The 17,379-nt window shown below is 36.2% G+C and overlaps 1 protein-coding gene across 1 annotated transcript; it reads left to right on the forward strand.

The window, feature by feature from the left end:
- Window positions 1-1,254: 1,254 nt before the first annotated feature.
- Window positions 1,255-17,175, forward strand: LOC117809714 (protein Mpv17-like; the record flags this gene model as incomplete). Its single annotated transcript, XM_034679182.1, is given in 6 exon segments — window positions 1,255-1,377; window positions 3,478-3,558; window positions 11,584-11,699; window positions 14,213-14,305; window positions 17,081-17,105; window positions 17,108-17,175. Coding segments are annotated over 5 exon segments (375 nt in total), but the record flags the coding sequence as incomplete, so codon positions are not given.
- Between the last annotated feature and the right edge of the window lie 204 nt (window positions 17,176-17,379).

Here is a 17,379-nt window from a genome sequence, read left to right on the forward strand (position 1 = left end):
TTCCCCGTTTATCTTGGTTTGTTATATACACTTGTGCTCATAAGTTTACATACCCTGGCAGAATTTAGGGTTTCTTGGGTAGTTTCTGTTGTCTTTATGATATAAAAAGAGTAAACACAGATGTTTGCAGGGTTCCCACGCGTCCTGGAAACCTGGAAAACCTGGAAAACAGTTGACCAGTTTTCCAGTACTGGAAAACACCTGGAAAATGGGAGGAAAAAGTTAAATGTCCTGGAAAATCACAGATTGTCCTGGAAAATTAGTCCAACATGACTGCATGCGACCTGACAAGGTTAAAAAAACAAAAAAACATCCCCATTCAACATTTGTGGCCATTTTTGTCAGTCAGTTTTATTTAGGTCAATCAATGCACTGATCCTCTGATTATTATTATCATTATTTATTTATTTCAGTAAGGCAGCTTCCAGATTTCTTTGCTGGCTCTTTAGTTTTTTTCTTAGCTAATTTTATATTTTTTCAGAAAAGAGAAAGCTGAGATGAGAGTTGGACATCATTGTGACTTGTTTGCACTAATAAAGTGAAGTGCTGTACATCTGTGGTTGCATTGTTCTATAATTAATTCGCCATAGTTTTTAAGCATGTAAGAGATGATTTCATGGATAGCCATAGACTGCACGTCTTTCAATGTAGACTTCCACTGAGAGGAACATATTAATAATAATAATAATAATAATAATTTATTTGTAGAGCACCTTTCAAAACCAGGTTACAAAGTGCTTTACATGGGTAGCAAATAAACAGGCAGATCATAAAAGCACACAAGTCAAGATAAAGAAATAAAACATATTTTAAAAGACATAAAATTCCCTTAAAGGAATAAAATTCTTTCAAAATATATTTCTTAAGACGGTTAAAATAAAATAAAGTCAAATAAAATTCAGATAAAATCCGGGAAGGCTCTGCGATAAAAGTATGTTTTAAGAAGAGATATTAGACTATTTAGGAACTAAATTAGGAACTCAATTTAGACTGTCATACCAGCTTGATCATCAATGAAAATGTCCTGGAAAATGATCTCTGGAAAAGAGTGGGAACCATGTGTTTGATACAAATTTAGCTTCACCCACTCACTAACCATGAGTGAAAAAAAAGTTGTTCTCTTATCATTCATATTCTCTGAAAAATGGCCCCAAAAAAAGTCACAAATTCTGCCAGGGTATGTAAACTTATGAGCACAACTGTATGTTAAGCATCTAACGAAAATCTCCTCTAAACACTGTATAAAGAAGTAGTGACTGCCCCCTGAATGCAACGAGAAGCTCTTACAGAAGCGGAGAGCTCAAAGTTCGGAGCTGACTCGAGGCCGTGAAGGCAGCATTAGCAGCTCGTGCAGTGGAGCGGGGTCGACGTCAACTGGTGAGTTACGTATCCTGGTCCCTGAGATTAAACAGCGTGTAATAAAGAGAGAGTGTGTGTCCTACAGTTAATATGCATTCAGTGATGTTTGTATGAAAGTGTGTTACAGCGACTCATCCTCACAGTGAGATAAACATGGCGGACACTTTAAGAGTTATCTCTGTAACACTCTTTCAACTGTTAGCCTGGAACGACGAAGTTCTCCTCAGCCGTTGACGTTAATTAGACGCAGAACTTTTAACGTTATAAATGACGTAACAGTGTTAAACGCTGCGCCGTGCTGCATTCAAGGACTTTAGTGATTAAAGGTTTAATGAGTGTTTGTGATGAAAACATGAACACATGAACTACTTTGATGGTTTTTCTGAATGACATGAAGCATCTTTTCAATTCGGCGTTAATTAAATCACTGTAGAGACAGCTGTTCCTTTGAATTATAACTTAAAACACACAGTTTATAGGGGGTTGATTCAGTTTTGCATCAGTTCATGGAGCTAAAATGTTAAAAAATCACTTTGTGGTTTGGTTTGAGTCAGACATATGTTATCTGTATTTGACTTATGTTGAAAACTGTAGGCAAATCTGGTGTTCATGAAGCCTGAGAGGAGGAAACCAGCTTTAATAGGTCACATAACAGGATGCATTAGCAGGAGAGCTTGATTTGAGTCACATTGCACACCAGTGGGAGGAGGGGGCAAACTCAAGACCTACCTTTAAAGTCTTGCTTTTAACTGAGTTTTATTTTTATTCTTAATAGTTCTATTTATTTATTTATTTATTATCTATTTCAAATTTAGTCACTTTTATTCTACTTTATTTATTTATGTACTTGTATTTCAAGTCTAGCATCTTAAAGCTGCTGTGAGGAACTTTTAGCTTGTATCGATTCTGGCGCCCCCTTGTGGACAAAGTGATACCTCTTATCTCTTGTCCTGTACATGCAAAATAATTGTCTTCAGATAATAACCTCATCCGGTTGTCTTTTAACATTTAGACTTATCTTACAATGTGATTATTTGCAATGAAAACAGCCAAAAAAAAGGGTGTTTCTAAAGCGATATGTCAATCATCTGTTCTGACCAAGCGGCAACCTCCGGTCTAAAAATATGAGTCATCGAGGATCCGCTTGAGGCTGGCTCCGGAAGTACCGGAAGTCACATACACATGAATGGGGAAAAGACGATCTTTGCAGCATTAATAAACATATTTACAGCCTGGTGCAAAAGATGAGTGTAGTCTGAATAGCTAATTTCTCGATGTCCTCTCACTGTGAGGGGGGTGAATTTTTTTCTAATTTGGCAATTTTGAAGATATTGAGATTACCAGTCTTCCAATGAGAGGCACAGCTGCCTGCGGGAACACTGCAGCTGTTGGCTAGGAGGCTCAAAGCCCGCCTCTTTACGTCACACTGGCTCGACAGAAGCAATATGGCTGCCGCAGCCGATTGGTCTCAAAACAGCTCTTCAGAAACAGATGGGTGACGTCACGGATACTACGTCCATATTTTTTACAGTCTATGGTTCTGACACCTACCCCCTCAGAGCAGTTTTAGACATTAAAATGACAACAGAGAAAGTATCAGTGTTCTTGTAGATGGACTTGTTTGCTTTTGAGGGTCATAAAGAGGCATCAGTATCAGTTTCAGTCTGTTTCTCAGCCAGTTAAAAACTACTCATAGTGCCTTTAAGTTATTTTAATGGTTTAATATTTTAGTCTTTTATTATCTTAGAAATGTATTTTACTTTGGTGATTTTAATTTCCTGTTTTGAGTTTTAACATCTTATTTTACCTCCAGTGTTTCCTCATTGAGATATCATGAGAGCGTTTCCTCAGTTCGTTCAGCAACTTCTTTATTTCTTTCTTTTATTTTAATTGTTTTTATTACTATTGTTGCATATTGTGTACTTAACCTTTGGATTATGGGGTGGGTTTGGGGTCGGGATCTTTTTCTAAATTTATTCTATTTTGAAGTTATGTACAGCACTTTGTGTTACAATGTCATTGTATGAAAAGCGCTTTATAAGTAAAGTCTGATTGATTGATTGATTGATAGTTCAGTAGACTTTTTGTAATGTAATGTGTCTTTTTCTATCCTCCCAGGAGGGAGAATGGCAGCCCTGTGGAGATCCTACCAGGCCCTGATGCTCAAACAACCATGGACGGTGCAGATAGTGACCGCTGGTAGGATAACTCACTCCATACTTCAGATATAAATCATGTTAGTTGTGCATTTAAGGTGTTTTTTCCAGTTTCACCCATTTTTTCTGAAGGTAAGTGAGTGCATTTGATGACAGCCACAGGGGCTTACATTGAACTTTGCTCCAGCGTGCAGACTCTGAGTCAACAAAGAGGAAAAGGCCTCTGGCTCTGTGAACTTGCATGCTGTTTTCCTGCAGATTTACTTTGTTTAGGGTCTGTTTTCCTGAAGCAAACAACACATATGAGAGATGCTATGATCGCTAAATAATCCTTTACAGTCTATTACAATTACACATTTAAATCCTGATATTTTAAGTCTCTTTACTTTTGATTTATGGGGCTAAACCTATCATTTCAAACATGCCCTATAATTACACAACATCATAATTATCTATGTACAATAAGAATAAAGACTCAATGCATGGATCAGTGAAGTTTTACCGTGATAACCAGAGACGGCAACAACATCTGGAACATATTAGAGCACCAAAAAGGGAAGTTTACATTCAAAGAAGTTTCCCAACATCCTGTGGAGAACTTTTTCAGTCAAGGAACACCCCTGACCTTTGACCTTCAGTCTATAAATCAACAGAAGCCCTTCAGCTGTATTGTGTTTGAAGGATTAAAGCTTCAATCAGTGATTTTTGGAGCAACGTTTCTGTCTATGATTCCGATTTCGGTAAAACTAAACCCTCCATTAGTTTAAATACTTGAGTAACTGTTTGTATTATGAGCCTCAATCTGGTCTCAGTCTTCCACGTGTAGTGCAGTGTTATCACCACTAGATGGAGCCAGTTCTCTACACTCTTATGTTACAGATCAGAAACAAGTCAGAGGGTTCTTCTCTGTCTGGTTAGTCAGACTAACATCTTATAATTATACAACTTTCAGAGATAGGATTCATGAGAGAATGAAACTAAGACGGTTACTTTAAATTCAAGCTGCTATCATAGATGTTCTTCATTAATGGGCCAGTGTCTGTCTCCAGAGCAGATATCTGTGACACCTCAGTTACTACCTCCTTTACCAGCACAGCGGTGGGAGGACTTTGCTCCACTGTTTCCCGTCTGTGTCACATTTACCTCAATGGCCGAAGTTAAAGGGACGCAAAGAGAGCGCCCTGAACTGGCAGCATGTAAAGAGCTTCAGCGTGAGGACAGCAACAAGAGTGAGAAGTTACCATGCTCATTACGTCCAAGGAAACCAAGTGACATGATTTCACTGATGAACGCCTTTGAGAAGTTTAAATCTGATCTAATCTCAATCTATCAATCAATCTTTAGTTGTAAAGCGCTTTTCATACAATTATATTGTAACACAAAGTGCTGTAAATAAGAATATTAATAGTAATAATAAAATAGAATAAATTAAAAATACGCAAAAAAATAAGACCCCCATCCCCTGTCACCCCACCCTACAATCCATATGCAAGGTTAACAACATGATATATTAATAATAACAATAATAATAATAACAACAATAAAAGTAATTTTAATTATAATAAAAAATAATAAAAACAATAATACAAAAAAATAAAAATAATACTAAAATAATTAAAGCCGCAAGCGGCGATGAACCCCGTTTTTCATGTTCAAAGCTAGGTGGCGCTCTTCCCGTTAAGCTTCCATCTTAAATTGTGTTATTCATAGCAAAGAATCATCTGTACATTTGCAGTTTCTTTCAAGCGCACAAACAAAACTAAAGACAATCCAGAAACGTCTCAAAAAGCTTCATATGGACGACCTGTCTAAAGCCAAAGCTCTGGGAATTCTGCAAAACGGCAATAAAGAAGAAACTCAAGAACTCTTAAAGTGGACACGTTTTCAAATTAAAGTTTTTATCATGATGTGAAAATGTTCTTGATGAACATTAAGAGTTCAGAGGACACAAAAGAGGACACAAGACAAGATCAAAAATTTGAAATCGTACAGAGAAGGCGAAATTAGGTGCATCAAAAATCTTCAGAACTCAGGTAAATAAGTATTTTGTTCTTAATATGTTCTTTTTCTTAACATGAAAAAGAAGTGTGATGAAATCCTGCCATAGGAAAATAATGAGACAATATTTTTCCCACATTGCCCGACCCTAATGAGAAAAATGTTCCCCCAGAAGAAGATAAAGTTTGCTAATCTTTACATGGTACTTCCTAGTTACTGATTTATTGAGAAAACATTTAAAATAATTGTTATTAAATAAATATTTCATATAGAGCTTTTATGATCCCTAAGTCTCAGAGGGAGTCACTGGCCCTGAGGTATTCTGACAACATCAAATGTGGCCCTCTCTGAAAAAAGTTTGGACACCCCTGCCCTAGGGTTACAATAGGGCCTTCGCCACCATCGGTGCTCCGGGCCCTAATAACTATAATAATAAGAAATAACAATAAAATAAGAAATTAAAAAAATAAGTTGCAGACGAACTGAGGAAACGCTGTCATGATACCTTCATGAGGAAACACTTGAGGTCAAATAAGATGTTAAAACTCAAGATTGGAAATTAAACTCACCAAAATAAAATGTATTAATGAGATAACAAAACTTTAAACTAAGATGCTACACTAAAAGTAAATAAAGCAAAATAAAACAGAATACAATATTAAAATGCTGAGAGGTAATCTGTAGAAATCACAAGATGATAAGATCTAATAATAACTAAATAAGTAATGAAATAATCCACAATAGATTAATAAATAAATACAAATTAAATTAAAGCCGCAAGCGGCGATGAACGGGCCCTCGCACACATGTAAACAGCCGCCTGATATTTGCCACCACATGATGCGAAAGCAAGATCTGAGAGTATATACTGCCTCAGGTGGTGCAAATGTTCCAAGTTTTTGGCAGATTGCCAAGAAAACCTCCAAACTTGACAGTGTGCCACACCCACAATTTTAGTCTGAACAGAATTCCTTTAACAATGATTTAATCGTCAGTATGTCTGCTATAGAATGTGCCTTGTTTGGACTGAATCAGAGAAAAACTCTAGGAGGAGCTCTCAAAAGTATGCACCCTTATTTGGGCGTCATTCTTCACATTCAAAGCTGTATGTGCGTTTGATGCCCCGCCTCAACGCCTGCCACGCCCACATTTTTTTGTCTGATCAAAATTTGTTCTGATAATTTTTTCTCGTCAAGGTGTCTACTATAGGACAGACCCGATGAGTGTGCAAAAATATCTGCACTTTCATTCACGTTCAGGGGTCCAAAAATGCGTTTTAAGTGGCGGAAGAAAGAACAATCCTTAGGGTTACAATAAGGCCTTCGCCACCAGCGGTGCTCGGGCCCTAAAAATGAACTGAATGAATAATATATATGTCTATAATAATTTAAAATAAGACAGTATATACTTAAAAATTGACTAAAATTTGATCTAGATAATAAATAAATAGCAAGATGGCTTAAGACTCAGTTAAAAGGGAGACTAAAAAGAGTTCTTGAGTTTGCTTTTTAATCTGTGAGTTATCAGAGGCTGTCCTGGATGTCTTGCTACTTTTTCACATTGTGACAGATCTGAGGCTCTGATTCTTTGATTTAATATCATGAAGAGACTCTGACCTCACATGATGAATACTAAAGTCTCCTCCTATGCAGACGGCGTCACTGCAACAGATTTAAAGGTGACATATCATGCAAAATTGAATTTTTAATGGTTCTTTACCTGAAATATGTGTCCCTGTCTACAAACCCCCCGAGAATGAAAAAAATCCATTCTGCCCCTGTTCTGATTTCTACACCTTTCTGTAAATGTGTGCTGAAACCAGCCGTTTCAGACTTCCGTGTTTTTGTTACGTAACAACAATATCCGGTCTGTCACGGAGTCAGAGCTCGGAGCTTGTTCAGCCCATAGACTGTATAAAATAATACTGAATCCCTCCTCCGTTTTCATTCCCTGCACAAATGTGTGCTAACAAGGAGCTTAGGAGGGAGGCATGCTAGTTGTAGGCTGTCTTAATAAACACAAAGGTCGGTTTTACTCCCCACGTCTGCAGATTTGAAGATCTAGTGGAGGATTTTTATTTGTCATGGATAAGTGCTAGCGCTAGTTAGCATAGCCACATAGCTATATGTTCATAGCTGTAGCTGTAGCTGTAGCTGTAGCTGTGTACAAAGACACACGTCGACATACTGACAAATAAAACAACAAGAAACACTAAATCTGTGACCAATCCTTCATAAAAGGTCCTGCTGCCTTTCTGGTAGAGGTCGGTTTTACTCCCCACGTCTGCAGATTTGAAGATCTAGTGGATGATTTTTATTTATCATGGATAAGTGCTAGCGCTAGTTAGCATAGCCACATAGCTACATGTTCGTAGCTGTGTACCAAGACACACGTCTACATACTGATAAATAAAACAACAAGAAACACTAAATCTGTGACCAATCCTTCAGAAAGGTCCTGCTACAGGCGCCTCTCCGTCAGGATCAGATTCTGGATCAGATTCAGAGGGTTGAAGTAACGTGATCTCTGAGCAGCCGTGTATATTCAGCCAACATGTAAACATTAGATCAACGTGCTGGAGAGCCGAGGCACATCCACTTCCTGAGGGGGCGTGGTCAGAGAAAAAACAGAGTGTTCTGATGAGGAATGAAGAAGAGGACTTTTCAGGCAGACCAAAATCTGATTTCAAAGTGTTTTTTTGAGCATAAACTTTAAAGACATGTTTTGGGGACCTCTTAGACCAATATATATATTGATGAAAAAAGCGTGGTATGTCCCCTTTAAAGTTTGACGTTCTCAGACGTTGAAGATGCTGCGGTTCAAACTGAAGCTCAAAGTTAGCTCGGTCCTCTCTCTGAGTTTCCCCGTCAGCGTCTCTGAGTCTCTGAGTCGTTTGTGTTCATTCATGTCCAGGTGAACTATCGACGTTCTCTGCTCAGTGATTGTCTGTTTCGGTGTGTCCCCCCTCCCGTCCCTCTGACACCTTTATTGGTTCTCCTTTGACATTTAAGAAAAAGGTTACCTCGTGCTCAGCTGGGTCTGGATTATTAAACCGTGCTGTCACTTTTAACTGCGTCACTGTGAGGTGACATTATGTTAGCGTGGGTTCGAGCTTCTTTTCCCGCTGATTTAACGAGTTTTTAAGTGTCTCTTTATGAGTCAGGACAATAAAAACAGCACTTAGTGGGATCCACCAGGTGCTGAAATTGACGGATGTGGTTAGTATGGAGCTCTGGACTTCAGTGATTTGGTTTTAAATTGCATTTACTGTTAATTTTAGCCGCAGCGACTTATTCTTAGCAGCATGTAAACAAGCTCTCAAAGCCCGGCTGTGCTTGAAGGAGAAAGAAAATGAGAATTAATGGAGAATTAAGCTGACACAGATCAGAGTCCAGGCGTATGTGGAAACCAATTTAGAGCAAAAAAAGAGACTTAACTTCATCAGGAGGGAAGAGGTTAGCTTCTTATTTACTGATGGGTTTATAAATGGATGCTTTTAAAACATTCAGAAACTTTTCAGGTCTCAGAGTCTTCATCCATCCTCCCGAGAAGACGTTCTCTTGAGATACTCAATGATATAGTCAGTAGAAAAGAAAAAACTGAAAGTATTCACAGTGATCGATCTGTTTCTGAAGACGATCGTCGGCGGGTGCTATATTGGAAATGCTGAACTCAACCTAACTGCGTCCGAGCTAGTGTGAGGTAAAGAGGCGGGCCTTTAAGCCTTTCCGCTAACAGCTACAGGGTACCCACCTGTCAATCAAGTCTTCCACGCCCTTATTTGGGCAAAATCATAAGTTTAATATCTTCAAAAATAACAAGTTCTAAAAATAAATTCACCCCCTGATAGAGAAATGAGCTCTTCAGACCTAAACTGTTTTTTGAACCAGGCTGTAAACATGCCACCTACTGGCAGGACGGTGCAAGTGCACCAGAGATGTCTCAAGATCTAGATGGTGATGATTATAGTCAGATTATATTCCCATATTTATTTATTATATTGCTTAATCTGTCAGAACCGAATCATAATCACACCATGTAAACATGTCACTACTGAACCCTTTTTTAATACTGCCTGTAATTACTTCTATTTAAACCATTTTTAACATTTGTATATATCTAAATTTGTAAATTTGTATTCTATCTTTATTTATCTATTTTATTTTTACTTATTAAAACATATTATTGATTGTACTTATGTCTGGGTTGCTGCAACAATCGAATTTCCCCCTGGGTATCAATAAAGTAATATCTCATCTTATCTCATCTTATCTCATCTTATCTCATATTATCTCATCTTATCTCATCTTATCTTATTATCTCATCTTATTTCATTATCTCATCTTATCTCATTATCTCATCTTATCTCATCTTATCTCATCTTATCTCATATCTCATCTTATCTCATCTTATCTTATTATCTCATCTTATCTCATCTTATTATCTCATCTTATTTCATTATCTCATCTTATTTCATTATCTCATCTTATCTCATCTTATCTCATCTTATCTCATATCTCATCTTATCTCATCTTATCTTATTATCTCATCTTATCTCATCTTATTATCTCATCTTATTTCATTATCTCATCTTATCTCATCTTATCTCATCTTATCTCATATCTCATCTTATCTCATCTTATCTTATTATCTCATCTTATCTCATCTTATCTTATTATCTCATCTCATATTATCTCATATTATCTCTTATCTCAACTTATCTCATCTCATCTTATCTTATCTTATCTCATATCTCATCTTATCTCATCTTATCTCATATCTCATCTTATCTCATCTTATCTTATTATCTCATCTTATCTCATCTTATTATCTCATCTTATTTCATTATCTCATCTTATTTCATTATCTCATCTTATCTCATCTTATCTCATCTTATCTCATATCTCATCTTATCTCATCTTATCTTATTATCTCATCTTATCTCATCTTATCTTATTATCTTATCTCATCTTATCTCATCTTATCTCTTATCTCATCTTATCTCATCTTATCTCATTATCTCATCTCATCTTATCTCATTATCTCATCTCATATTATATCATCTTATCTCATCTTATCTTATCTCACTCTTATCTCATCTTATCTCATATTATCTTATCTCATCTTATCTCATCTCATCTTATCTTATCTCATATTATCTCATTATCTTATCTAATCTTATCTCTTATCTTATCTCATCTCATATTATCTTATCTCATCTTATCTTATCTCATATGATCTCATCTCATCATATCTCTTATCTCATATCATCTTATCTTATGGAAATAAAGCACTTCTGGATCTTTTAAGGAACTTTTCATTTTTAATATTTGATCTGGACTTGATTGTTTTCCTGGTTGTGTCTTGTAAAGAACGTCTCGTGTTGCCAGTTGTCCTGTTTCGAGAAGAAGCTGTCAGGTTAGAACAAGACAACAATATGACATCAAGGAACAACTAAGGAGCATTATAATTGTTAAAGTGACCAAGTATTGATTTCAGGTTTGCAATAAGCTGCAGTTAATATTAACGGAGACCTTTTTATCCTTAAAATAGTTGATCTGAAGCAATATTTTCCCTCTAAATGAGCTGATTCATGTTATTACACTTTATCTTTCAGGTTATTATTTTTTAAAAACCTTCCTTTTAGAGTTAAAACATCAGTTTAACTCAGTGTGTTTCTATTGGTAGAGCTCAAGTCTGATTTTAAATCCCTCAGCTGTTCCCTCTTTGTTGCTCCTCCTATTATGAGTCATTAAATCAGCAGACTTTTAAATGAACTGTGAGTTAGAACATCTCTAAACTTTGCAGACTTCACCTTCAGAGTCTGCACGCTCTGGACTCAGACGCTCTCATGTTTACTTTATTAAAACCTCATATCTGTCACTGAACCCTTCCCCTCTTCCCTCCATGTTTTCCTCTGATCTGGATGTTTAATAACGTCGCCTAACGTAAACACAGCTGCAGTAGAAATCTCTGCAGCGCCTCGCTCGCTCACACACTCATCATCCACAGGAACAATATCATCACCTGCATCAGCTCGCTCAGTGTCTGTCTGCTGTTTGTCCTTCAGGCTCTCTGGTGGGCGTCGGTGATGTCATCTCACAACAGCTGATCGAGAGGAGAGGATTGGCTCATCACAACGTGCGGCGGACGGCCAAGATGATGAGTATCGGCTTCTTATTCGTGGTGAGAAGAGTCCTCGGGGATGCTGCAGTATTATTCTTATTTTCAGTTCATCTTTGGATTATTTTCAGTGTTTAAAAATGCAAGGACCAATGTCTCAGAGCTCAAAGTGAAGTCTGCAGATTGTTCTCTTTAGGGATGTCCCCATCCCGATCTCAACTATCGGATCAAAGCCGATCTGGGCGTTTTTTATTGATCGGTGATCGGCATTTGAGCCGATCATGTCATACAATCAATTATGTCCACTGTCACTGAAATTAAGAAGAAAGAAAGAGAAGAGAGAAAGAAAGAAAGAAAGAAAGAAAGGAATGAAGAAAGAAAGAAGAAAGAAGAAATAAAGAGAAAGATAGCAAGAAAGAAAGAAAGAAAGAAAGAAAGAAAGAAAGAAAGAAAGGAATGAAATTAAGAAGAAAGAAAGAGAAAGAAAGAAAGAAAGAAAGGAATGAAATTAAGAAGAAAGAAAGAAGAAATAAAGAGAAAGATAGCAAGAAAGAAAGAAAGAAAGAAAGAAAGAAAGGAATGAAATTAAGAAGAAAGAAAGAAAGGAATGACAGCAGGGAAGAAGGAATGAAAGGAAAAAGGAAAGAAAGAAAGATAGCAAGAAAGAAAGAAAGAAAAGGAATGAAATTAAGAAGAAAGAACGAAAGAAGAAATAAAGAGAAAGATAGCAAGAAAGAAAGAAAGAAAGGAATGAAATTAAGAAGAAAGAAGGAAAGAAAGAAAGAAAGGAATGAAATTAAGAAGAAAGAAAGATAGCAAGAAAGAAAGACAGAAAAGGAATGAAATTGAGAAGAAAGAAAGAAAGGAATGACAGCAGGGAAGAAGAAGGAATGAAAGGAAAAAAGGAAAGAAAGAAAGAAAAGGAATGAGATAAGAAAGAAAGAAAGAAAGAAAGAAAGAAAGAAAGAAAGAAAGAAAGAAAGAAAGAAAGAAAGATAGCAAGAAAGAAAGAAAGAAAGAAAAGGAATGAAATTAAGAAGAAAGAAAGAAAGAAAGAAAGAAAGAAAGAAAGAAAGAAAGAAAGAAAGAAAGAAAGAAAGAAAGAAAGAAAGAAAGGAATGACAGCAGGGAAGAAGGAATGAAAGGAAAAAGGAAAGAAAGAAAGATAGCAAGAAAGAAAGAAAGAAAAGGAATGAAATTAAGAAGAAAGAAAGATAGCAAGAAAGAAAGAAAGAAAGGAATGAAATTCAGAAGAAAGAAAGAAAGAAAGAAAGAAAGAAAGAAAGAAAGAAAAGGAATGAAATTGAGAAAGAAAGAAAGAAAGAAATGACAGCAGGGAAGAAGGATTGAAAGGAAAAAGGATAGAAAGAAAGAAAGAAAGAAAGAAAGAAAGAAAGAAAGAAAGAAAGAAAGAAAGAAAGAAAGAAAGAAAGAAAGAAAGAAGTGTGGAAAAGAAAGGAGAAAAGAAGGAATGAAAGAAAGAAAGCAAGAAAGGAATGACAGACCCAAAAAAGGAATCTGCAGCAGAGATCCAGAGGAACCTACGAGACAAGGGAGCTCAGGGACTCCAGAAAGGTCTATGGTTAGTAACTTTAAAGGGACAGGAAGAGAGAGGGAAAGACAGGATCCCAGTGTGTCAGTCTAAGCCTATAGCAGCATAACTAAGACCTGGTCCAAGCCTGATCCAGCTCTAACTATAAGCTTTATCAAAAAGGAAAGTTTGAAGCCTACTCTTAAAAGTAGAGAGGGTGTCTGCCTGATAACTGAAGGCTCTACCTCCCATACTACTTTTAGAGACCGGCATGCAGCCGGGCGTGTTTGGATCTCACTGTCACTCCCAATATTTACGTCTCTCAGCCGGATGCTGCCGTTGTGAATCACGCACTGTCTCGTGAGAGTTGCGTTCAGGGCAGCCTCGGATTTAAGCGCGCTGTAATGAAGCACACCAGTTTCTTTGTCTCTTACAGCAGAGCTTTAAAACAGATTAGGAGTTTTACAATAAAGCTAGCTGGATTAATTTAAATGGATAAACATGAGACATATTTTAGTTCTTTTTTTGAATTATTTATTTTTGTTAAGGGAAGAAAAGACAGTCTCTTATCTCTTGTGCAACTACTATTGAGGCAAACACAAGTATCAGATCTGGACTCTGTATCTGCAAATATTCAATATTAAAACATCAGATTGAGATCAGGGGCCAAAAGAGCTGATCAGGACATCCCTACTTCTATTGTCTGAAAACAAAAGATCTTAAATTTAATATCTAAAGAAAGAACAAAGTTTGACTTCTGTGGTTGAAAAGTGAGCGAGAAGATAAAGCAGCTCTGTTTTAGTGGATGTAATTCAATTTTTACAGCAGCTCAGGAATTTCTAAAACTCAGAAGAGGATTATTTTTGAGGTCTGACCTTCTGAATCCAACCCTTAAAATATATACATTTTATTGTCTTAGAGGATTAGTCCCTCTAAGGTCTGACTTGTCAAAATTCAAAGTGTCAGACTTTTTAGTTCTTGTAAGGAACCAGTCACATTAGTAAAAATGAGGTCTTATTAATTATGGTTCTCTTGTCTGGTTCAGGGTCCAGTAATCGGCGGGTGGTACAAAGTTCTGGACCGGCTCGTGGTCGGAGGAACTAAAAGTGCAGCCATGAAGAAAATGCTGTTGGACCAGGTGAGATCCCCCCTGAGGAAGTCTTCATCTCTTCTTCTTCTACCTCCTTCACTCACTCTGGTGTTTAGTCGAAGATAAACTGAAGTCACAGAGAAAGTGGAAACAAGTTAAAGAAACCGTGCGGCGTGTTTCCCGCTCATTATTTGTGGCTAACGGGGCAGACGAGTCCACAGAGGGATGATTTCCTCACATCAGGCTGACGGACAGAAGAGATGTCAGATTCGTTCCACTCCTCCTCTCTGATCCTTTGTCCTTGATATCTTTGCATCTGTTAGACTACGATACTTTGAATCCCCCTACATGATGCAGGAGGACTGTTAGGGGGTAAAATGAACAAGAGAATAAGAATAGAAGGCCAACTCTAGCTTCATTTACTAATCTCTAAAACGTGGTTTGAAAATAACCACAGTTTTTTTTATAGCACAGTCAGACCAGCAGACCGAGCTCCAGAGCACATTGTGAAGCCAGAACCAGTGAATGTGTTGCATGTGCGTGTCTGTGCAGACCTCTCAAGGCTGTCCAAGATGAGAGCTGACAACCTCAAAGCTCCTTTGATGAGCTTTTAGCTGCTTATGAAACAGAAGAGCTTCATTATTATGACTTTTATACAGGGGGCGCCAAACTTGACCCAAACCAAAAGTTTCTCAGAGGAGCTTTGAAGAGAACAAGGACTTTTTAGGAGGAAGTTTTAATTCTGAGGACAGAAATGAAAGGAATATAAATTATAAGCAAAAAGAAGAGGGTTTTATCATCTTATCCAGGAACAGATCGTGCTGAAAGCGTTTCCCTGAAGCTTAATTCTTCATCAGAAAACAGTCACAACAAGAAGTGGAGATGCAGAACGCAGCGTCAGAGCTTTCAATACACTTAAACTGAAATATTTATTGAAGCAAAGAGTCCGCTCCTCCGCTCGAATAGCTCAGTGTCCACACGGCGCTCCCGTCTGCCTCACTGATAACTGCAGAGCCATTGCTGAATCGAGAGATTAAATGCAGCTTCTCTACGTCAGAGCGGATAACCGAAGACGAGGAGGAGATGTTTTATATAAGTTTCATATGAGGAAGAGTTTCCTTCACTGTAAGAACACAAGTATATATCACAGTCTGGGTGTGTTTTGTGAAGCAGCTGTTATTACAGATATCACTAAAGAGGGGTTACAAAAGGTTTCTGTTGATACTGTGAAGACCTTTTGGATGCACCAGTTTTTTTTATGTGGCTCAGATTTCACATTTATTGCTCATTTTATTTATTTTTAAACTTTATTTATTTTTTTGGAATGTTTGAACAAATAAGTACATCTACAAACATTTACATGTACATTCCCATCATACCCTGAACCTCCCAACAATCGGAAAAATTATAAAACAAGACAGGAAAGTGATAAATAAAAGCCAGAGAGTTAAAGAAGAAGAAGAAGAAGAAGAAGAAGAAAAAAGAAGAAGAAGAAAGAAAAGAAGAAGAAGAAGAAGAAGAATGAATAAATTAGAAATACATTTAAAATAAATAAATGAATTAGAAATATGGTTTGAAATAAATATAAATAAATACGTTTGAAATATATAATAAAATATAAATAAATACATTTGAAATATATAAATAATGTAAATAAATACATTTGAAATATAATAAAAATGTAAATAAATACATTTGAAATATATAAAATAAATAAATTAGAAATATGTTTAAAATAAATATAAATAAATACATTGAAATATGTAAAATAATATAAATAAATACATTTGTAATATGTAAAATAATATAAATAAATACATTTGAAATATGTAAAGTAATAATTAGAAATGTTTAAAATAATATAAATAATACATTTGAAAATGTAAAATAATATAAATAAATACATTTGAAATATGTAAAATAAATATAAATAAATCATTGAAATATGTTAAATAATATAAATAAATACATTTGAAATATATAAATAAATAAATTAGAAATATGTTTAAAATAAATATAAATAAATACATTTGAAATATGTTAAATAAATATAAATAAATACATTGAAATATATAAAATAAATAAATTAAAAATATGTTTAAATAAATATGAATAAATACATTTGAATATTAAAATAATATAAATAAATACATTTGAAATATATAAAATAAATAAATTAGAAATATGTTAAAATAAATATAAATAATACATTTAAAACATGTCATACATATAAATAAGTCAAATAAATAACAACAGAGTGTAATACATGATGAGTCACAAGTGCTCAGTTATTAACCTATCAGGTCACGAATACTGGGCTAAGGTAAAAAAAAATGTAATGCCCCAAAATAATATTGCTTACAAGAGTTTGAGAAAATAAATCTATTAACCTTGAAGACATTCTTTTTGGAAATCATGGACGCAGCATCCATGATTTCCAAAAGAATATCAAATTTGGATCAGTCCGACCACGGGACAGTTTCCTCTTCACCTCAGCTCATCTTATATGGAGATTTAATGATATTATTACTGTAGACGATGAAATCTGAAACTGTTGAACTATTACTCACGCAGTCTCACAGAGGGGTGAACCTCTTCCAATCTTTCCTTCCTGAGAGACTCCGCCTCTCTGGAGTGTCCTTTTAAACCCAGTCATGTGACTAACCTGTTGATCTTCTTCTTCTTCTCTTTTCTCTTCTTCTTTTCTTCTTCTTCTTCTTCTTTTCTTCTCTTCTTCTTCTTCTCTTCTTTTCTTCTTCTCTTCTTCTCTTCTTCTTCTTCTTCTTCTTCTTCTCTTCTTCTTCTCCCTCTCTGTGTTTGTAGTTGGCCTTCGCTCCGTGTTTCCTGGGAGCTTTCTCGGCCTCTCCGGCGCTCTGAACGGACTGTCGGTGGAGGCAAACGTCACCAAGCTGAAGAGGGTGAGTCTGCTGTAATTGCCCGGTCTGTGTCGGCTCTTTCTTTCCATCCTAGGATCAGGATATATCATACATTACAGAAAAACACTTTCACTAAAGTTAAGGATCAAAATATGTCTGAAAACAGGCGTGGTGACGCCCGTTAGTTGAGATTTTCTCCACATGATGTCGTGTTTGACCTGAGGTGCCTTCTTCGCTCGTTTGTCA

This window comes from Notolabrus celidotus, unplaced genomic scaffold, assembly GCF_009762535.1.
Source record: "Notolabrus celidotus isolate fNotCel1 unplaced genomic scaffold, fNotCel1.pri scaffold_371_arrow_ctg1, whole genome shotgun sequence".
Lineage (NCBI taxonomy): Eukaryota > Metazoa > Chordata > Actinopteri > Labriformes > Labridae > Notolabrus > Notolabrus celidotus.